A 21,968-nucleotide genomic window follows, 5' to 3' on the forward strand; every position below is an offset into this window, starting at 1 on the left:
TGGCTCCAGGGGAGTCCTCCCCGCTGTTCATATCGTCACCTGGGGATCCGATGGCGTTGACAAGGAGCCTGACTGTAGCTGTGGGAGTGGTCAAGCATGCGAGTGTCCTTAGGGATGGCTCGCTGCTGGTCGTGTGCAAGGACGTGGCTCAGCAAAGGAAGGCGATTGAAGCTAAGTGTCTGGGGGGGAAGGACATTCTTGTGTCTGATGCTGTAAGAGGCACGGTCAGGGGAGTTATAGTAGGCGTCCCTACGACGACATCTGTAGATGACATAAAGGAGAATTTGACTGGAGCTAAGGTGGTGGATGCTAGGCGGTTGAAGATGACCCGGGATGGGGTAAGGTGTGACAGCCTGTCGATAATGATTAGATTTGAAGGTGGGATCCTGCCTCGTGTGGTGTGCGTTGGGTACATGCGCTATGGCGTACGCCCATATGTTCTGCCGCCCCTGCGTTGCTTCAAGTGCCAGCGCTTTGGGCATATTGCAGCGGTCTGTAGAGGGAAGCAGAAGTGTGGTAAATGTGCAGGAGACCACGAGTATGGGAAGTGTGACGACGGAGCAAAACTCAAGTGCTGTAACTGTGGGGGAGAGCATAGCTCTGCCTACGGGGGATGCGTGTTCAGCAAGAGGGCTGCTGAGGTGCAAAAAGTTAGAGCCTCTCAAGGCATATCCTACGCGGATGCGGTCAAGAAGGTGTCTGGTAGTCAGGTGACGGTGGATGCAGTGGGGGCTGCCAGTGCTGCTGGTGTCCTAGGCGACAGGGAAAGGGGCAGCGTTGCCCGCGGCCAGGGGGAGGTCCCCACTGGGATGCCTGTGAGTGTGGCTTCCACGGGCAGAGGCCCTGTGGGTGCGGAGGATGTACTGGTTGTGAAGAGGAAAGATTTCTTCCTCTTTATAGTGGAAGTGATTAACTGTACTGGGCAAACCAAGAAGAGATCCGAAAAGACTAAGATCATCGCTAAGGCTGCAGGGAAGTACTTTGGAGCTGGGGGCCCCAAGTGGACGGAGATAGAGGATGCGCTGCGGGAGGGCGCCCTGCCCCATTCTGGCAGTGGGAGTGGGGGGGCTCCCGATGCGCCGTCAGGTTCCGGGGGCTCATAATGGCGGTGGTTGTCTTGCAATGGAATGCGCGTAGTCTTCGTGCTAATGGCCAGGAATTTAAGCATTTTGTCTCTACCTTGTTGAACAAGCCTCACGTTATGTGCGTGCAGGAGACTTGGTTACGACCTAGGTGGGGTTTTGGGATACAAGGGTATGTGTGTGTTAGGAATGATAGGGAGCAGGGTAGAGGCGGAGGTGTGGCTGTGTTTGTCCGAGATGACCTAAATTACGTTGTTGTCAGTGTGAGTAAAGCGCCGGAGGCCCTGGCGGTGAGGGTCTGGCTGGGTGGTGAAGCTGTTACTGTGGTTAACCTTTATAATCCGTGTGGTGAGTTAACGTTAGAGTCCTTACATAGTATCGGTAAGGATGTTCGGGGAAAGGCCGTGTGGTGTGGGGATTTTAATGCGCATAGCGCTTTGTGGGGCGGTAGTGGTACCGATAGGTATGGGCAGGTGGTAGAGGGTTTTATCAATCAAAGGGAGTTGGTTTGTCTGAATGATGGGGGTGGGACCCGCTATGATATGGGGACCGGTGCGGAAAGTGCAATAGATCTTACACTTGTGTCCAAGGAGTTAGCTGGTGTTTGTAGTTGGGAGGTTCTTGGTAATCTTTCTTTTGGTAGCGATCACTATCTAGTCCGCACCGTGATTGGCTTTGGGAGCTGTGTGGTCAGGGGGACGAGGATCCAGAGGTGGCAGTTGGCAAGGGCGAACTGGGGGGCTTTCCTGAGGAAAGCTGATGATGGTTCTAGGGTTCTGCAGGAAGGAGGATTGACTCAGGTGGATGATCTCAATAGTGCAATTGTCTCGCTCATCACGCAGTCAGCGGTAGGCACGATTCCTAGGAGTGGTGGTAGTGGACATAGGAAGCGGGTGCCGTGGTGGACTGAAGCATGTGGTCATGCTGTTAGGGCGAGAAATGCGGCGTTTCGCCGGCTAAGGGTTGCCCACACTGAGGGTGCCCTCATTGACTACAAGAGGGCCCGCGCTGTTGTGCGGAAAACTGTGAGAACGGCCAAGAGTGCCTATTGGAGGCGGTATTGTTCCAAAATTGGGAGAGAAACGCGTCTCGGGGATGTTTGGGGGATGATTAAGCGGATGCATGGGGTTGAGCGCCGTCATGGGACCCCGGTCCTAATACTGAATGGTGTTGAAGCAGTCAGCGACGTTGACAAAGCTGAACTGTTGGCCAGCACCTTTGTGTCGGTGCACAGCTCTGACAATCTCTCATCTGCGGAAAGGCACTACAGGGAGAGTACTTTGGCCCAGAATTCTGAGCTGATTGGGCACCAGCCTTCGACTCAAGATGACCTTGACCTTCCGTTTAGTTTGTTTGAGCTAAGGAGAGCACTTTCTAAGGCGAAACAGACAGCCCCGGGTAAAGATGAGGTGTGCTATGACATGCTCTCTCATTTGACTGATGACACGCTTGGGCTAGTCCTGGGTCTTTTCAACCGTGTTTGGGATTCAGGTTGTGTTCCATCTGCGTGGAAACAGTCTACGGTGGTGCCGGTTCTGAAGCCGGGTAGGCCAGCGTCTGACCCTTCAAGTTATAGGCCGATTGCCTTGACGTCGCAGCTCGGGAAAACGATGGAGCGCATGGTTACCGAGCGGTTGGATTACTTCTTGGAGAGTCGGGGTTTGCTTCCCGCGCACCAGAGTGGTTTCCGTAGGGGCAGGAACACCATGGATTCCGTGTTGTGTTTGGAATCTGATATCCAGCTGGCCAGGGCTCAGAAAGAAAAGGTTATTGCGGTGCTCTTTGATGTGGAGAAGGCGTACGATATGGTTTGGAAGGATGGGCTCCTCATTAAGCTGCGGAAGTGTGGTGTGAAGGGTAAACTGTTTAACTGGGTCCGGAGCTTTCTGTCTGGCCGGCGTATCCAAACCAGAGTGGGCGCTGCTTACTCTGGGGTCTATGGGGTGGAGAATGGGATCCCGCAGGGGAGTGTGTGTAGCCCTATCTTGTTCAATGTTATGATTAAGGACATCTTTGACGACGTGGATGGGTCTGTTGGGAGGAGCCTTTATGCTGACGATGGCGCTCTATGGGTGAGAGGGAGGAATCTCCGGTTTTACGAGGCGAAACTGCAAAGGGCAATACAGCAGGTGGAGCAGTGGACCCTGAAGTGGGGGTTTAAACTGTCCGTACGGAAGTCTCAAGTGATCTGTTTCTTCAATGGGCATAGGGACGTCTCCCTTCGACTGCATGGGCAGGTACTCGAACAGGTCAGGGAGGTGAGGTTCTTGGGGGTCACCTTTGACGAGAGGCTTAGTTGGCGTCGGCACATTGATGAGGTCAGTGGTAAATGCAAAAGGGTGAATAACTTGCTTCGTTGTCTATCCGGCCAGGACTGGGGGGCCAGCAGAAGGTCGCTCCTGGGTATTTATCGGGCCGTCATGAGGGCGGCTATTGATTACGGCTGCATAGCCTACATGTCTGCGGCTGAGACTAACTTAAAGAAGCTTGATGTGGAGCAAGCCCAGGCCTTGCGCATCTGCTGTAGGGCTTTTAGGACCTCCCCTGTCTCGGCGCTGCAGGTTGAGTTGGGGGAATTGCCGTTACGGCTCCGGAGGCTAGAACTTCTGTTGGCTTACTGGGTGAATGTGCAAGGTCATACGAGCTCTCACCCGGTGAGGGACTTTCTCAGGGTTGATGGGGGGCAGAGTGAGGCTGGCGGTATGGTTTTCAGCCAGGTAGGAAATGCGAAGGCGCGGCTTGCGGGGGTTGGTGATCTGCGTGTGAGCCCGTCGGTGGCTTTGTCTGCTATAGCTCCGTGGAAGTTTGTCCCGGCTCCTGTTGATGTTAGCTTGCATGGCAAGCTTAGAGGAGTCGCTGGGAGGACACCGCAGTTTGCCGTTCAAGCGCTCATCGATAAGCACTCAGGTGATGTGTTTATTTATACCGACGGGTCTAGGGATCCTGAGAGTGGGCGTACTGGCGCCGCTTATTTTGTGCCTGACCTGGGGCTAGCGGTCAAGAAGAGGTTGACAGATCGCCTTTCTGTTTTCACGTCGGAACTTATAGCGATACGGTTGGCATTGGAATGGGCGGAATCTGCTTTGCAGTGTTGCGGCATTGTGGTGGCCTCTGACAGCCTTTCTGCATTGCAAAGCATTAGATCTGGGAAATCGGATTGCAGACAGGATGTGTTGAATGGCATCTTCTGTCTGATGCTCTCCCTGTCCAGGAAGGATGTGAGGGTTTCCTTCATTTGGGTCCCTGCGCATGTGGGGGTGGATGGTAACGAAATGGCTGATGCACTGGCTAAACGTTCCCTTCGGCGGCCATCAATTGATGTGGCGGTTGAGTTGGGCAAGTCTGAAATCAAGCCCGTTATCAAGAGTCATGTGGTCGGCCTTTGGCAGGAATTTTGGAGCCACTGTGTTACTGGACGGCATCTCTATCACATACAGGGTAGTGTGGGTCCTTGCGGGTCTATGGGCAGGAACGCGTGGGAGGAAAGGGCCTTCGCCCGCATGAGGATTGGCCATACTGGACTCAATTGGTCACTGAGTAGGATAGGCAAACATCCGACCGGTCTGTGTGGTCACTGTCGGGTGCCAGAGACTGTCGAGCATGTGCTGATTTGCTGTGAGGCTTATGATAGAGAAAGGGCCGGGTTGGCCTTGTGGTTTCGGAATAATGGGCGGGAGTTCAATCTGCGGAACGTTCTGGCGATCCAGTCACAGGGTTTGTGTCAGGCTGTGGTTGCTTACTTATGTAGCACAGGGCTGGGTAAACGTTTATAGAGTTGGGGGGTGTTGGAGACTGAGCCGAGGATGAGGAGCAAGAGGATGTTCTAACGCGCTTTGACTTCATGGGCCTAGAAACGCCAAAGTGATGGAAGAAGGACTTCTAAAGGATAAAACGACAAAGACGTCCCATGACCTCATGGGCTTTGTAAAACAACAAAGACGTCCCATGACCTCATGGGCTTTGTACTTCCAAAGCAATGGAATAAGAATTTTTAAGGACTACGACAAAGTCTGAGGGGAGGAAGAACTTCTATAGGATACAATGACAAATGCATCTCATGACTTCTTGGGCTTTGTCAAAGCACTGGAAGTCAAAGCACTGGAAGAACAACTTTTAGGACTACGACAAAGTCTGGGGAATAAAGTCTGGCGGTAATACGACACTCGGCTGTCGACTGCCATAAAACAATAACAACAGCAACGACAGTCTAAGGAATAAAGTCTGGCGGTAATGCAACACTCGGATGCCAACCGCCATAAAACAACAACAACAACAACAACAAGAAGAGTCGCCCTGGAATAAAGCCGATCGGTCTCTGAAACAACAACAACAACTATTCTACGACAAGTCACAAAGACACATCATGACCTCATGGGCTTTGTAACACCAAAGCAATGGAAGGAGTACTTTTACGGACTACGACAGAGTCTGAGACATCTCATGACCTCTTGGGCTTAGTCAAAGCACTGGAAGTCAAAGCACTGGAAGAAGAACTTTTAGGACTACGACAAAGTCTAAGGAATAAAGTCTGGCGGTAATGTAACACTCGGATGCCAACCGCTATAAAACAACAACAACAACAACAACAACCATAGAAGAAGAAGAACTGAAGAATGGAGTCTATAGGATAAAGTGTAAAGAATAAAGTCTGGCGGTAATGTAACACTCGGATGCCAACCGCTATAAAACAACAACAACAACAGAGTCTGAGGACTACGACAAAGTCTGAGGAATAAAGTCTGGCGGTAATGCAACACTTGGACGCCAACCGCCATAAAACAACAACAACAACAACAACAACAACAACAACAACAACCATAGAAGAAGAAGAACTGAAGAATGGAGTCTATAGGATAAAGTGTAAAGAATAAAGTCTGGCGGTAATGTAACACTTGGATACCAACCACCATAAAAAACAACAACAACAACAACCATAACAACAACAACCATAGAAGAAGACTATTCTTTAGACTTTATTCTTCTGAAGCACAGAAGTCTTCTTCTTCCTGCTCCTTGGCGCTCCACGGCAGCCGGCATCCGAGAATGAAGTCTAAAAGTGTAAATAATAAAGAATAAAACAAAAGTAAGTCTAGTCTACGTACACGCCCCTGTGATACGTCACTTCCGCTCCGTCTTTCCGTTAAAGCTAGCAGCGTTAGCCTGTTAGCCCCGAGGAGCAGCTGTCGGTGGCACTCACTCCGACCGCCTCTCTCCCGCCGCTGTCAGTCCCCTCGCTCCACCGGGAAACCGCCCTCCGGAGTCGCCACGGTGTTTTGGTCTTGACGACGAGCCTCACCTCGCCTGTCCTTCCGCCGCAAACCTTTCTTCTGGAGGGGAAGAAGCCTGGGACATGGCCAGACCTGATCAAGTCCTGGCGCTAGAGCCGCACGACGAGCTACGATTCCGAGGTACCGCCGCGGGCCGTCCGGGACCGGGGCTCCGAAGCTCGAGACAAACCCCGCGGGAAACGATACGCGCTCGGAGTTGACCGTAGATTGGAGTGTTATTAGCTTTATGTAGCTAATGTTACGTATTTGACACAGGTGTTGCGGCTATGCTAACCGCTAGCCGTCTTTGCAACGTCAGAGCAGGCCCACTATCAACAACCTGTTCAATATTGTCCAATTAACTATTCATAACGTGCCGTGTGCCCCGAGTACTTGGCCATTGCGTTATATTTGTGCGCTATAACTGCATGGTGGGTTATTAATAGGCGTAAGCGTTAAGGCATCTTTAGATTCCATGGATTTCTTGAATGATGAGACATTGAGGACAGTTGCTATAGCGATTAAGACAATATTGGAAGTGTTGGAGGGGAATACGTCCTCCAGAATGTAACGGGAAGCTAAACTCATGAATGTCAAATACAGTCTGTTAAAGTAATCGAGGTTCTCACTCACCCTCGATGTGTAATAATCGATTATAGAATAGAAATGGGACAGGTCCGAGCACGAGGGCTGATGCAGCTATGATTTAATGGTTTGAAGGTGCACCGTGAGGAGGGTCCATCACGTGCTCGTCTCCATGGAGATGTTATTGCTTTGCCTGGAATGTTCCACTGTATGGGAACAATAATATTTACTCGATTTGAAATGTTTTTGGGGCTACAAGATATTCTGTTCACTTGCTTGTTTCCATGGAGATAGCCTAGATGGTTTGTAATGCCATACTGCAGAACATTCCAGATGACCTCTTCACACCCTCTATTAGAGAGGTTGCATAGTGTGACTTTAATATAACTAATCCATGACAAAGAGTCTGCGCTAAAGTCACTGATGCCTCTTGAATCATACACATTTTAGATGCATAATAATGATAATAAATTATTATTATGTTGCCCACTCCTGTGATGGTTTCTGGTTGCATTTGTGATTGAAGGGGAGCTGTAAATAATGGTGTTTATTATATTGGCTTATGATGGCATAATAACAACTTCTTAATCGAGCTGGGACTCCAATAAATATATATATATGCTATAATCAATATATTGCACGTGATGATCTGCAAGATAGCAATATTTGTTGAGAATACAAATTTAAAACGACAGTATTTCTTTGCTGGGCCACAACCTGCACAAACGTAATCTTAAATACATCAGTATTGGCCTGTTATAAAGCTATGAAACATTGTAATATTGTATATCGTTTAAAGTAAAAACTGTCACCACAAGCAGATTAGAAAATAATTGAAAATGGAAAAGTAATGACATTTCACATTTGTCTGATTTAAACCTCATCTAATATGTTTAAAGACATATTTAATATTGTTTTGACATGATATCGTCTGACTATCTGCCCTGTATAAACTATCATTGACAATACTTATAGATTCTTGTTTATAGGTGCCATTTTGAGGACTTTTCACCTTCAAAAGATGACCGCTCATAAATATATTGAGTACAATCTCTGCGCACAGTTGTACGATTCTGACTGTACTTCCTCTCCTCTTTGGCACAGGCCCCTTCACAGACGTGGTCACTGCCACCCTAAAGCTCACCAACCCCACCCACAGAAATGTGTGCTTCAAAGTCAAGACCACAGCGCCGCGCAGGTACTGTGTGCGGCCCAACAGTGGAGTCATCGACGCGGGCGCCTCCATCCACGTGTCCGGTGTGTACCTCTGCACTCACTGCTACTGCTCACAGCAACATTTGAGCTGCACGTGGACATCTCGGGGCTCATGTCAATATTGGTTTTGGGGAAACTTCCACCATGTGTAGGGACAATATTTATGCTAAGCTAAGTCTCCGTGTCCTATGTAATTCCCAGTTTGGACTCACAACCAGTAAGAAAACCACACTGTGTAACAACGCATACATTACATTATATTATGTAAGGGTTTGCCACAGATGCGAGTGTGAAGACCAATCCGAGAAGCCCTCGTCCGGGTCCTCTCCTCTGAAGACTTTCACCTCAAAGACCGTTTACTTTGATGGTTTTGTAACCTTCAGCCTTTGGGCTCACGGATGGTCAAGCGGAGCTGGAATAATGAGGACAAATTCAGCGCCAGGTTGTTAGAAACCATAGCTGCAAAGTGTTGTTGCTAATGCTTAATCACTAGACGACACTCTTGAATGTCTCTCAGCTCCGTTTAGCCTCATTTGTTCTTTTTGCAGCTGTAGACTGGAACCAGAGTGCCCTGACGAGTTTTGTGGTTTAGCACAGTGGTTCTCAACCCTTTTTAGTCTTGACCCCCATAATGACAACTGCTTGCAGCCCCTAAACACAAAACATGGGTTAATAAAGTAGGCTCTCGGATTGATTGATTTATTTTAATAGACCAACAAAACAGAATGTACTAGTGGTGCGCCGATGAGGACATTTTAGGCCGATAACCGATATTAGGCCGATAGTTTCTATACTTTGTTTGGACATTTTTAACACCTGCATTTAAAAATGTATATATGTATAACAAAAATGTTGGTGTTTATTGAAATAAGGATCAAATCTATTTTAAAATGTTAGAACGCATACCCTTCATTTAGGGGAAAAAAGGACAAAGTTTGAAAATTAAAGCTTTATTTAGCTCTGTGTTTAGATATAGTGTTTAGAGTTATTTGTTTCTAAATGCAGCTATATATATTAATATTATATTATATAATATTAAAACGCAACGCCACAAAGCGAAGTAGTCCACATACCCATCGAGTACTTTTTACGGGCAATGTTAATTGGTTGTGTATAGTATATTTTATGTTTTAACAAGACGTGAAGACAGTGTTTTCTGCCTTAAAAACATTAACATGGTCACGACCGAGTCCAGAGAGTTTAGAGTCAACCTTTCCTTTTATTGCCTTTTTTGGCCTCTCGTTCCGTCTCATCGTCGCGTCTCTTTCGAATTGCATCTCTGGTCGTCGAGGCTCTCAGGTCGTCGAGGCTCTCGGGCCGTCGCGGCTCTCGGGCCGTCGCGGCTCTCTCGTTATCGCGTCTCTCTCATCGTTGCGTCTCTCTCATCGTCGCCTCTCTCATATTGCGTCTCTTCTCGCTCAGTGATGCTGCAGCCGTTCGAGTACGACCCCAACGACCGGAGCAGACACAAGTTCATGGTGATGTCGATGCTGGCGCCGGACAACATGACCGACATGGAGGCGGTGGTGAGTTCAGCCTCGTCCCTTTTTCATCGACGCTGCGCACGCGGTAACGCTTAACGATGTCGTGTGTTCGCAGTGGAGAGAAGCCCGGCCCGAGGAGCTGATGGACACCAGGCTGAGGTGCACGTTCGAGATGCCGCCGGAGAACGAAGACGTGAGTGTGTTTCCCGGGGGGATCGCGGCGCCCGCAGGAGACCGTGACCGGGCTCCATATTCCATATTCGGAAGTTTAAAGGGCGTTTCGTAGCATATGATTTCTTATGTAAATGAGTGACGTGGTTTTCATAAGAGTGCGTCAAGAACTCTGCTCCAAACAACATGCTTTTATAGAGGATTGTAATACTTCCTCCTCTGATCTTTGAGGATTTAGAAATTATTGAATTGATCATTTTTATTTTAGATCTTTATTCACTAAACGTCTCTGTAATCCTTTGTATTTGTACTTGAATAGAACCTCTAGTGTCAGGCTGTGCTCTGATCATAACATAACTTTTTATATCATGCATGAAAAGCACATTTATTTGGGCTGAATAATTTCTACTTGATTTGAGATGTTTTGCTGTAACTTTAATTGTTTATAATTATTAATAATTGCACAGCTTAAAATCTAAATGACTAAACGACATTTGACAGAAAAGTAGTTGCAGTCTTGGTGAATTGTTCAGCCCGAACACATTTACAAACATAATGGGACTGATGAGCTCCTTCTGTATTTAAAATATTGTTTTAGAAGTATTCTCACTTTTTCCTCTTAAAGATGAGATGAAGCCCGCATTTCTGTTGTTTGTGAGTCCGTTTCACAAATCAAGTAGAAATAATGTTTAATTCTAGACTCAAATGGGCCAACTCAGTTTCCTGTTCCTCCCCTCGTCTCCTCACTCCTTTCCTGCTGAGGGTTAGCCCCTTGTTCAGAGCTGGGGCCTAAACATCCTATCATTAATTAGAAAAGTACAATTGGTTTGTGGTTACAAAGGGTGTTTTATTATTTAAAAGCCACTTAAAATATTATAGTAATGTTACGTTTCAAACACACATGAATATCACACATGAGGCGTTTCCCTAAAGCAAATGCAGTCATAAGTATAAGTTTGTATTTGAGCATTTGGAGAGTAGTTCTTTTAATTTGACATTTAGTCATTCAGTAAACAAATTAAATAAATGTTATTGGGGCCGTGAGCTCATTTTAACTTGAAGCCTGTCACCACAGTCTGTTACCGTGGTAACTGACTGTGGTCACTTACGATCCCATTATCTCTTCAGGATGTCCACATTCCACACTCCACCTTTTTATTTGCTCATCTGCTATTTTGTTATACTGACATCTCCCTCCCATCTCTGCATGCCCCTCCCCCGCCTCACCTCTGTCTCATCCACCCCTCCCTCCTCCTCCTCCACAGCCTGAGGGCGAAAGCACCAAATCCCTGTCTTCTTCCTCTGCCCCCTCCCTAAAGAGTGAGGCGTCCGCGCTGCCCAAGTCCTCCAGCGCCTCCCTGGACGACGGCGAGGCCAAGAAGATCCTGGAGGAGTGCAAGCGGCTGCAGAGCGAGGTGCAGCGGCTACGGGAGGAGAACAAACAGATACGGGTGAGAGACTCTATGGCGGGCCTTAAAGTTCAGGAAACGACCACAGGAAGGAGGCTGCGAGAGGTAGGGGGGAGTGAGAGAAGGGGGAAAGAGTGAGAGAAGGGAAAAGTTCTTTGAATGTCAAATGTGGAGAGTGAAATTAATCACCAAAGTGCAGAAATATCACATTATGCTCTTATTTTGAAAGAGTGTAAAGTAGATTATTTGAGCTCTTTTGGCCCTTTGTACATTCAAACTTCTAATGCTGCGACTACAGAACAACAAATTAAAACATATTTATATATTTCCCAGTGCAGAAGTGATGTCAAAAAGCACAAAAGTAATTTAGGCACTTTTATAAAATAAAATTTGTATTAACACACCCTTAACTCGACACGGAACGGTGCATCTTAATGGCTTTATAGTACCACTAATCTAAAGATGCAAGATGCCACATCAGCTCCATTCAGGGCCCGGGTCCAAAACTAAACTGTATCTACAAAATGATAGGACTAGGACCAGGACCATGAGCAGCCAAAGTGATTTTTAGCGTTTCTGGCAAGAGAGGAACCAGCTCAGGGCCAGATCTGCGTTGAGTCAGCGTGTGGCAAGGAAAAGGAGAAAAATGTGTATCCACGTAGTGATAATACTTTCATAAAGGCCATTCTAGAGATAGCAGAGATTACAGACCAAATATTTCTTATATAGAAGTGGTTTTGCTTAATGCATCTCAAGAGCCTTGAGGTAGAACTCGATGAAGAAACACGAACGAGTCCAATTTCTTCCTCCCAAAGTCAAAACTCAAACACGGGCCAAACCGGCTCTGTGCACACGACGGGTCATTTTGGTTTTCTAACGTTGACTTTATTTGGTCTTATTTAACATCGATGACAGTTTTACACCAGTAGCAGTTTGTGAAGATGAGCGGTAAATGACAGGAAGTAGAGCCGAGTTCCTAACCATCACACTGGGGAGACCCAGAATTCCATCGTTCCGTGAATTCGGCACAATTTGCGCAAAAGAAACGTGTTTTTCCTGACCCTTCCGAACGCTAACGTCCCGTGTCTCCCAGGAAAACGACGGCCTGAGGAGGAGACACGTGGGCTCCTCCTCCGTCTCCAGCTCGTCCGGCGTGGCCTCCCTCCAAAGCGACTCCATGACCGGACGAATCCTGTGCGTGGTCTTCCTCCTCGTGGGCGTCGTCGTGGGTCGGTTGTTCCTGTAACCGTCGGGGGTCGCCGGCACCGCAAACGTCCCCGGAACGCTCCCGGCCGCCGCCGGGCCAAACGTCGAGGAGGAACTGTCGGGCGCTGGCGTGACGGAGGAGGCATAACCCGCGTCACGTTCTGTTCTTCTTTTTAATGTCACAGGCAATATCCAATTGACGGAAGGCACTTCGGATCATAACTTCAGCCTTTTTGTGAATTAAAACTTGATTTTGCTGTCTGCTTTCTTCCTCAGAGAATCAAAAGTTACGCCGAATGCGGTTGGAATGTCCAGATATTCTTATTTAATACCGATATGTCATTTTCTTAAGGCTCACCTCGTCTTAACTGAGCCGGAAGGAGCTGCATGTTGATTTTCTTTCCCTCTTTCAGGGCGGCTTCTTGCCTGGTGGGAATGTTCTATAGCGAGTTAGATTAAAATTACAGAATGTCTATTAAAAAAAAGTATTTCCTGTATGTTCGACTAGAGGCTGGTTCAACAACTCTTTCTTTTCACAGTCCAAAATGTTTCTGCGGTTAAAAAGTATTGTCGGAATGTTTGTCAGTTTGAAAATGCGCCATGGTAACCTCTGTAAATGACATCTTCTGGTTGCCGTAGTTTCATTTGAATCTCTTTCGCAGATGGCGGCAGGTTTGCGCTTCTTCACGACTGTACAACACTGTGCATCGGTTAAATGAAATATTCACTTGCACTATACGGAAAATGCTGTCTGTATCAACTGACCTCAACAGTTTATTTTGAGTGATAAATATAATAGAAACCATATTCACTTTGAGTTGTTTCTTCTATTCAATGTTTTTTTTCCTTGACTGTCTTTGTGATAAACCATTTATCTCATCCTTTAATTAAAAACGTTCAAACCGTGTGGGATGATGTCTTAACACTTCAATTTGAATACAATTAGTCGAGGTTTGTACTGCGTAATCTGATCATAAATGTTACTTAGTCCAACTTGTATTAACCCCTGTAATGTTTGTAAACGTTTTAATTTCCATTTTATTAGTTTGTTGCTATTACTGCACTACCTTCAGTGTCCAGCAGAGGGAGGCAGACCACTGCACTTAAAGTCAGGCTGTTTTAGCAGTATTCAAAACAAAACATACAATACTCACAGTTCTACAAATGGCCAGAAATAAAATTGATGGAATCCATAATTACATTTTTTAAAAACGGCTTTTATTAATTTTACTAAATATTTGTATTATGTACACTATAAAGAGATTCAGTTGTATCATCTGGACACTGTTTTCATAAACTACAACTGAATCTCTTCTACACTGGAAAACTCCTGAATGAATGAGAATCACAGACTGGTATCTGTATCGGTGCATCCGCAATAATGAGCCACTGAAATGATCCTTGTCACGCTTCACAGATGAAATGTTTGTACGACAGCGTTTCTATTTTTAATATTTAGTCAATATGATTATTGTGACCGAGTTAAGATCCGAGTCAAATCCTTTACACTTCTGTAATCATTCGCTTTTCACTTATTGCTCTTATTTGATTTAAAGTTTTAAAGTGACACTAGTCGAGTTAAATAGAGCTTTTGTTTTTTCATTGAACATTTAATAAAGGAAGTGTCTACCCGCGGCAGTTCTCCTGAAACTGCTGGGTTATTCCTGCAGCTACGGCCTTTTAATAAAACACACTTTACGGCAATTAGCTATTGTACTTTTCTAATTAAACAAATCTTACTATCTACTTCCACTTCCTATGTAAGCGCTGGGTGGTTGTCAGAGTTCACAGTGATTTACGACTGTTTGTTTACATCGGTCAACAGTAATTCCTTGGACACATGATCAGGGGAGAGCGCGGACGCAGTCCCCCACTACCATAAATTATGCAGTCGAGATTCCCACATTTGGGGAATTCGCAGGGGTCAGCACAACCGGAGTGCAATGGCTGAACCTCGCCCTGGGTGAACCACGTTCATGATCATGGTATCTCCCTGCCAGGTAAGTATGAATTGTACACGGACCAAGAGAGAAACAGACTCAGAGACATGTGGTCCTCAGTCAGAGTGCAGCACCGCGCCAACGTTGGCTGACTATAATTTCCCATGATGCTTTGTAAGCTCATATGCCGTTGATGATGCTACTTCCTGTTGGGGGTTAGCCGCGTGTTTAAGTGTTTAAAAGTCACAGCAACTTTTGGTTCTGTGTCAGAAACGACAATAAAAGCATTTACAGATAGTAGAAAGAGGAGCTTTCAGCACCACAAACTTAATTGTATTAATTCTGTAAGAGCAGACCATAGATCCATGGAGCAGACGGAGACCCGAAGTCCGTCCTTCAACTCTGTCCCACTAGAAACAAGCAGCAGAAATCCTCACTCCTCCATGTGCATACCACACTAGTAGAAACAATAAAGCATCTAGCATCTGTATAGTTGAATACAAATATAATTTTGAAAAATGAATTAAAAAAGCTATTTTATGATTTAGTTATGGATTCGATCTATTTTATTTCTAGCCATTTGTAGAACTGTAAACTGGACGGTTTGGACGCCCTAAGTGCAGTTGTCTGCCTCCAGAAGGTAGTGCAGTAATAGAAATAAACTAATAAAATGGAAATAGATGAAAACATTTACAAACATTACAGGGGTTAATAAAAGTTGGACTATGTAACATTCTTGATCGGGGGTCCACCATGTGCTTGTTTCCATGGAGAAGGTATTACTTTGCCGATAAAGTTCCACAGTATGGTGTAATGGTGCAAACTCTTCGTCACTCGAAAGACAGGACACAGTGAGGAGTTGATCAACTTTACCCCTGTAACAGACATAAAAACACTTCAAATTTGTCTTCACATTAGCTCACACTAGCTCCCCTCTGCAGACTGCAACACAGCACTGAGAGGGGGAGCTAACAATATATACTGGCCGTGTTATTACCATGTTATACACAGGATTTACTTATGTTGACTCTTAATTAAAATAAATCACATGAACAATGACACTATTTATAATTTACATTAATGGCAGTTTTGAGTGAGTATGCACAAATAAAAAAGTTTTACCTTGCAAGTAAAAATAAAACATACATGTGACAGAAATAAAAACTTTACAAATATGTCTTCACATACAGCAGGCAGATGAGAACAGCACGTGAGATGGCTGCACACATGTTAGCTGTCCAGATAAAATATATAAAACTTTAAATTAACTCATCAACTTGCACAAAACAACATCCATATCCATGTACAAATGTTGTCCTATCAACATTCGTGTGTGTTTTGTTGGATACAGAGTGTTAATTTATATAATATATTAATTTTCCACGGAACAAAACCCAACAAAACTCACCCTCTGCAACGCAGCATTGAAAGGGGAAGTGAACCTACCGAAATAAAACACCCAGAAGTTGTGTGCACTTCCGTTTTTTTTAAATAAAATGCCAAAATGATCAAATTCACATTTGTATACTAAACACTTAAATGCTCACAGGAAATGAAACCAAACTGTAATACGTGCATTTTAACTCCGTTACAATGGTGTTAAACTAAACTTATATTTATTCAATTACAAGAGGTTTTTTTTGTTCCAAAAAATGCAGAAAAATAGGATCGCCTGTAACTTGCTCTGGTCGTGCCCTGGAGATCGCTAGCTCTAATGCCACACTGTGGAACATCCCTAACAAAGTCTACGAAAACAAGCAGGTTGTGGGCACGCCTCCAGAAAGAGTTATATAGTGCACCTTTTACATGTTTATATCTATTGAATCGCACGATTACAAGAAAGATAATTCTGTTAAATTCAATGTGTAATTCAAATGTGCACTATGTAACTTTTCTGATTCAAAATGCCTTTAAATCACTTCTTTCTTTTTGAGTGCTTCTTCTATACAATAGTCAGACATCCGTAAGTTGACCGATGATCATAAAACATCCAAAGAAATTGAGTTAAACAGCCACGCTCACATTTAAATGCCCCGTGACGTAGAAGGCCTAATGCGGAAGTACAGATCACAACGTCAACAAACCAAACCCCGAGCTCCGAGCTCCCATCGTCGCTGTCGTCACCATCCGCGTGAAATAACGAGCCTGAGAGAGGACACGTTCACCCCGTAAAAACAACTAACTTTACCTCCATAGTCCGAGAGGTGAAGCGTCGTGAAGATGGCGCTGATCGCGAAAATGTTCGGCGGAGGCAAAGGAGGCAAAGGACCGTCCACACAGGAGGCGATCCAGAAGCTCCGAGACACCGAGGAGATGCTCGGCAAGAAGCAGGAATTTCTGGAGAAGAAGATCGAGCACGAACTGGCGCTGGCCAAGAGACACGGCACCAAAAACAAACGCGGTGAGGAGGGATTACGGGACATTCCCCCGTTATCCTGACGTTAGCATCGATGTTAGCTGTGGTCATGGATGTTAGCTGTGGTCATGGATGTTAGCTGTGGTCATGGATGTTAGCTGGTATCATGAATGTTAGCTGTTATCTGTTATCATGGATGTTAGATGTTAGCTGTTATCATGGGTGTTAGCTGTTATCATGGGTGTTAGCTGTTGTCATGGATGTTAGCTGTTGTCATGGATGTTAGCTGTTGTCATGGATGTTAGCTGTTGTCATGAATGTTAGCTGTTGTCATGAATGTTAGCTGTTATCATGGATGTTAGCTGTTATCATGGATGTTAGCTGTTGTCATAGATGTTAGCTGTTGTCATAGATGTTAGCTGTTGTCATAGATGTTAGCTGTTATCATGGGACACCTGCCCGATCTGTCGTTTGCCCACTTTCTAATTCTCTCTGCCATGATTTAGTCCTGGTTCAGATCTGGCTTGAACACGTGTAAATGGAGTCAAACTTTGTCCTCTTTTATATATCAGTATATTAGTAATAAAGATAAGGGTTTACTGGTCAAGGGTTAATCCCGTTTAATCCCCACAGGAAATCAACCTGTGGGGAGATCTTGTTTTTGGTTGAATTAAATTTCAAGTGCGTATGGTAGGTTCTTTTTTTTTCAAATTATGATTTAGTTTGGTGAGATAAAACCCGAGGTAAATGTTTATCATAGTTTTACATCCGTTAAATTGCAGTCTGTGAAGAAAAAAGAAAAAAATAACAGACAGGAAGTACATCTGCGGGAACAAAATCCCCCTGTGATGTCATCAGTGAGCGACACATGCCCTCAAAAATGACAATTTACACAAGGAATAACGTTTGAAGACCACAACAAAACTGATAAATTTTTCTGAGTTTAATCTATCATTTAACAAAGTAAAGGTGTTATCGAGTATTATAATTTGTCAAATCTAAATTATTGTGTGATTGATAGTGGTTGCTAGGTAACGGAAACCTATTACCTCTACCTATGTCAAATAAACGTCACCAAAATTGTCAGACTGTCAAAACTGGGCAAAATGTGGAGTCAAATCTTAAAAATTAAACATGTTCAGTACGTTTTTAGAGACGTGTACTTTCTAACCTGCCATATTCACTTATCGTCAGCTGTGGAAAATACATACACTGTAGGAAAGCGCACGTAAATGTTCTCGTATTTGTGCTTCTGCGTGTTCAGCGGCAATACAGGCCCTGAAGAGGAAACGACGCTACGAGAAGCAGCTGGAGCAGATCGACGGCACATTGTCCACCATCGAGTTCCAGCGCGACTCCCTGGAGAACGCCAACACCAACACGGAGGTGCTCAAGAACATGGGCTACGCTGCCAAGGCCATGAAGGCGGCGCACGACATGTGAGTGACTCGTTTCTGCTGCTATGGCAGCAGTCATCACCATTCCACAAAATGTACCACCGGTGATTTAATATCTTCTCTTTTTTATCACGCCGTGCAATACTTGAACCTCCAAGACATTCGAAGGCGTGTTTTAGCACATCTCTGATAAATTGCAAACGTATATTTTATAATAACAATAATAATATTCATCTCGGGAACCATAACGACTACTAATGATCACTCTAATTCTATTATAATGATAAAAACAGCCCTGGCTCATTAAACAGACTTCATCTTACGTTTTCCCACGTTAAAATGTTTCTGTTGTTATACAGTATATAACTATATTACCTTCTGTCTGATATAATGCTTCCAGTGGGCGGGAAATCTACATCCACCTTTGCTGTAGAAGAACTACACTATTACTTAAGGTTTAAGAGGTCGAAAGGTTCCCCCAAAGCACAGCTCAAATGATGAATGATGTTTGGGGCGAGCTTGTACACGTCGTCCCAGTAGAAACGGCGACACCTGATCCACGGCTGTGTTTGTGTGTGTGATTCAGGGACATCGATAAAGTGGACGATCTGATGGCGGACATTTCCGAGCAGCGGGAACTGGCCCAGGAGATTTCAGAAGCCATTTCCAAGCCTGTGTCCTACGGAGAGGACTTTGACGAGGTCAGTCACAAATACTATCGTATGAAAAACAAGACATGGATAAATGGCACCCTGATGACCAAAGTTAAAAGAAAATAACTATGGAACACTCCTGGACAAATGGGACTACACCTACTGTTAAACCAAAAAACATTTATATTTACTTCATTCATTTTTGCTGTTTTTAGCTGTTGAAAACTGGCTCACTCCCCTCTGTTACCAGCAGAGGGCGTTAGACATCCAACTGCAAGCTTAATTCTTACTCGCACGTTCCTTTATACATAAACAATAATACGGTTTCCAAAAGTATTTTTAAAAGTCACTGTAAAGTTCATGTTTCCCTGTGAAGTGTGGACCTATTAGCTGTTAGCATCGACCAATCCCAGAGCAGCTCTTCTTCACCACAGACACTGATGGACATCTCTCTCTCCTCTCTCCTCTCACTTCTCTTCTTTTCTCTCTTTATTTTCCCTTTCTCCCCCCTATTTCCGCTCTCTCTCTCTCGCTCTCTCTGTCTCTCTTCTCTCTCTCCCCCTCCTTCCCTCTCTCCTCTCTCCCCCTCTTCCCTCCCTCTCTCCCTCTCTCCTCTCTCCCCCTCTTCCCTCCCTCTCTCCCTCTCTCCTCTCTCCCCCTCTTCCCTCCCTCTCTCCCTACTCTCTCTTCTCTCTTTCTCTCTCTTTCTCTCACTCTCACTCTCTCTCTCCCTCTCTCCCCCCCTCTCTCCCTCTCTCCTCTCTCTCAGGATGAGTTACTAGCCGAGCTGGATGACCTGCAGCAGGAGGAGCTGGACAAAGACCTTCTGGAGATCGGCGGTCCAGAGACGACGCCTCTGCCCAACGTGCCTTCGACCTCTCTACCAAACCGACCAGGTCACAGCTTATTTCTTGTTATTGCTGCTAATATAAAAGTGCTAAATAACAGCACTGGCATGGAGTATGTAAAGGGGACATATTATTCTAGATTAATTTAAATGTCGTTTTAGATCAACATGCCGGTTTACTATGAAAACATGTTAAAATGATGATCTACTTTAGTTCTAGTTTGTTATTTAGCACCTAAAAAAGCATAATATGTTTCCTTTATAATACAGTATACACACCCACGATATTATTGAGACTTTTGGCAATATGATGTCACAATGTTTTGGTTATTGCTATTTTATTAAGCGTAGAATTTGAGAGCACTATATTCACACGGATATCATCATTTACCCCCAGTTTTCCGTGACGTTTTTCTCGTCTTCTTCTTTGTTAAAACAGTCAAGAAAGATGAGGATGAGGACGACATGGAGGGTCTGCAGCGCTGGGCTCTGGAGGCCATGTAACTCTCAGCATCCAAATGAACCACACGCGACTTTACACAGAGGAGGAGAGAGAAGAGAGGGTTTCCTTTTCATTTCTCCAGCACAACGCTAGAAGATATCTCTCACCTTTGATATTATTTGATCGTGTTTTAACCCTCTGTGTCTAATACATACTAGCACTTCAAGGCCCGTTCCCCTGGGCCCCTCGAGCACCCGCTGTGGTCGAAAGATGGCAGCTTTTGGACGTTTTGTGCGTCCGAGGAAATGTGAACTAGTATTATTCACCACTTATCTAATTGTATTGTTGTTTCAAACGTTCTGTTCCTTTTTAAGTCTGTGGTTTTTGAACGTTTTACAAAGCGTCGCTCCACTACTTTTTACATTCAACTTAATTTAAGCCTATATCTATCTGGTAAGAGCCATGTTACAAATGTGTATTTATATCCATCCATCCATCCATTTTCTACCGCTTGTTCCCTTTCGGGGTCGCGGGTGACTGGGAGCCTATCCCAGTGACTTCGGGCCTTAGGCGGGGTACACCCTGGACAGTGGCCAACTTGGATGGTGGGAGGTAGCCGGAGAACCCGGAGAGAACCCACGATAACACGGGGAGAACATGCAAACTCCACCCAGAGAGATCATGTGATGTTGGTCTGGTCCAGGAATCGAACCCATGATCTCCTTCTTGGGAGGCAAGAGCGCTAACCGCCTTTGCCACCGTGCACCCCCATATATATTTATATATACATTTTAAATCTAATACTTTGATAGAAACCATTTAGACTCTGCAAATCTCTTGAATGGCAAACACAAATATATTGAATATATTTAGTTTGCTACAATATGAATATCTCCAGGTCAGTTGGGTGACTTTTGCTCTAAAGCCATGGTGTTATGTTAACATGTTGGCATGGTGATTTAGACTTGTGTTGACCTTCTGGTTTGGATGATAATTTCCTGCTCTGACCCTGCTCTGTTCTGCCCTTTGGCAAGACACTTCTCCCTCTGTGCCTGCTCCATTCACAGTCACAGCTTGACTGGTTATGCTGGAAGGGCATCTGACATATAAAAGTGGCATCTTGTTCCCAGACCACTGTGTGAGAACCACTGTCTGATCATTTTGTGACTTCTGAACAAATGAAGCATGCACTTCTTAAATAAGCTAAAACTTAGATTTTACCTTCTGTTTGTGTTTTTATTGTTGTGTCTTTATTTCAAACATTCCTAATGATTGTTTTGTAAATATAATCCATTTTGCCCCTATTTTCAATTATTGTTTGATTTTGATGAACTGTTGGCAACATGCAAAGGCAGATAATGTAACCTACCCTTGGGTCAAATGCACTGCTGGATTAGAAGACATTTTTGATTTGTCATGAAAGAGATCAAATTTGTCACATAAAAAACCTTCTGTTAAACTTGTACAGTGGACATATTTGTTTTAGTTTGTTTAAGCCATAACTATGTCTATTCAAGGTTAATGGACAGACTCATGAGCAAGCATGTTTACAATTCTGTTTGAGAGAGTGTTATTTTCAAAATCATTAAAATAATTTAATTGTTACTGGGGTTTATGTTTCTTTTACCCTTCCCTGTTCTTTCTTAAATTTACAGGGCCATACAACTATAAAATGTATAAAAGAATTATGCAACATTAGGAACTTCACCATAGCAATTCACTATTTAAAACACAATATTTTATGTTTTGAATGGGAAACATTTCCCTAACGTTGCACATAACACGAAGCTGAACCCCCAAGGACTAATATCCTAAACTAAAAACTAACTATATTAATATTTTCATTGTCATTTGAATGATTGTTATATAGTCGGATTGAGGCAAAGTTTAGTCTGGTATATGGATATCTAATAA

At 44.6% G+C, this 21,968-nt stretch overlaps 2 protein-coding genes and 1 non-coding gene across 5 annotated transcripts; 2 read left to right on the forward strand and 1 right to left on the reverse strand.

Moving 5' to 3' along the window:
* The first annotated feature begins 6,247 nt into the window (after positions 1 to 6,247).
* Positions 6,248 to 13,329, forward strand: LOC140362655 (vesicle-associated membrane protein-associated protein B-like). 3 transcript variants are annotated; one of them, XM_072448801.1, is made up of 6 exons: positions 6,248 to 6,490; positions 8,039 to 8,191; positions 9,572 to 9,675; positions 9,749 to 9,826; positions 11,070 to 11,265; positions 12,332 to 13,329. In XM_072448801.1, exons 1-6 carry the CDS (start codon positions 6,433 to 6,435, stop codon positions 12,457 to 12,459), a joined length of 717 nt encoding a protein of 238 aa, XP_072304902.1. In that variant the 5' UTR covers positions 6,248 to 6,432; the 3' UTR covers positions 12,460 to 13,329. The 3 variants fall into 3 exon arrangements, with proteins under 3 accessions (XP_072304902.1, XP_072304901.1, XP_072304903.1); XM_072448800.1 differs by having other exon boundaries at positions 11,070 to 11,255; positions 12,307 to 13,329; XM_072448802.1 differs by having other exon boundaries at positions 11,124 to 11,255; positions 12,307 to 13,329.
* Positions 13,330 to 14,264: 935 nt separating this feature from the next.
* On the reverse strand, positions 14,265 to 14,427 carry LOC140363636 (U1 spliceosomal RNA). The gene has a single exon (XR_011927152.1). It is a non-coding gene; the product is annotated as a U1 spliceosomal RNA (small nuclear RNA).
* Positions 14,428 to 16,471: 2,044 nt separating this feature from the next.
* Positions 16,472 to 21,659, forward strand: LOC140362656 (charged multivesicular body protein 4b-like). The gene is made up of 5 exons (XM_072448803.1): positions 16,472 to 16,760; positions 17,980 to 18,154; positions 18,699 to 18,813; positions 19,535 to 19,661; positions 20,052 to 21,659. The coding sequence occupies exons 1-5, from the start codon at positions 16,580 to 16,582 to the stop codon at positions 20,114 to 20,116; spliced, it is 663 nt and encodes a 220-aa protein (XP_072304904.1). The 5' UTR covers positions 16,472 to 16,579; the 3' UTR covers positions 20,117 to 21,659.
* The last annotated feature ends 309 nt before the right edge of the window (positions 21,660 to 21,968 follow it).

The sequence above is a fragment of the Eucyclogobius newberryi genome, unplaced genomic scaffold (genome assembly GCF_026437365.1).
Source record: "Eucyclogobius newberryi isolate DKJ021-1_F unplaced genomic scaffold, fEucNew1.0.hap1 SCAF_17, whole genome shotgun sequence".
In the NCBI taxonomy this organism is placed as follows: Eukaryota; Metazoa; Chordata; class Actinopteri; order Gobiiformes; family Gobiidae; genus Eucyclogobius; species Eucyclogobius newberryi.

Excerpts from the sequence above, each read along its gene's own strand:
- LOC140362655 (XM_072448800.1), top strand. The coding sequence starts at position 6,433 with ATGGCCAGACCTGATCAAGTCCTGGCGCTAGAGCCGCACGACGAGCTA. Across the intron at positions 8,192-9,571 it reads CGCCTCCATCCACGTGTCCG|TGATGCTGCAGCCGTTCGAG; the intron begins GTGTGTACCTCT and ends CTTCTCGCTCAG. Across the intron at positions 9,676-9,748 it reads TGACCGACATGGAGGCGGTG|TGGAGAGAAGCCCGGCCCGA; the intron begins GTGAGTTCAGCC and ends GTGTGTTCGCAG.
- LOC140362656 (XM_072448803.1), top strand. The coding sequence starts at position 16,580 with ATGGCGCTGATCGCGAAAATGTTCGGCGGAGGCAAAGGAGGCAAAGGA. Across the intron at positions 18,155-18,698 it reads ATGAAGGCGGCGCACGACAT|GGACATCGATAAAGTGGACG; the intron begins GTGAGTGACTCG and ends TGTGTGATTCAG. Across the intron at positions 19,662-20,051 it reads CTCTCTACCAAACCGACCAG|TCAAGAAAGATGAGGATGAG; the intron begins GTCACAGCTTAT and ends TTGTTAAAACAG.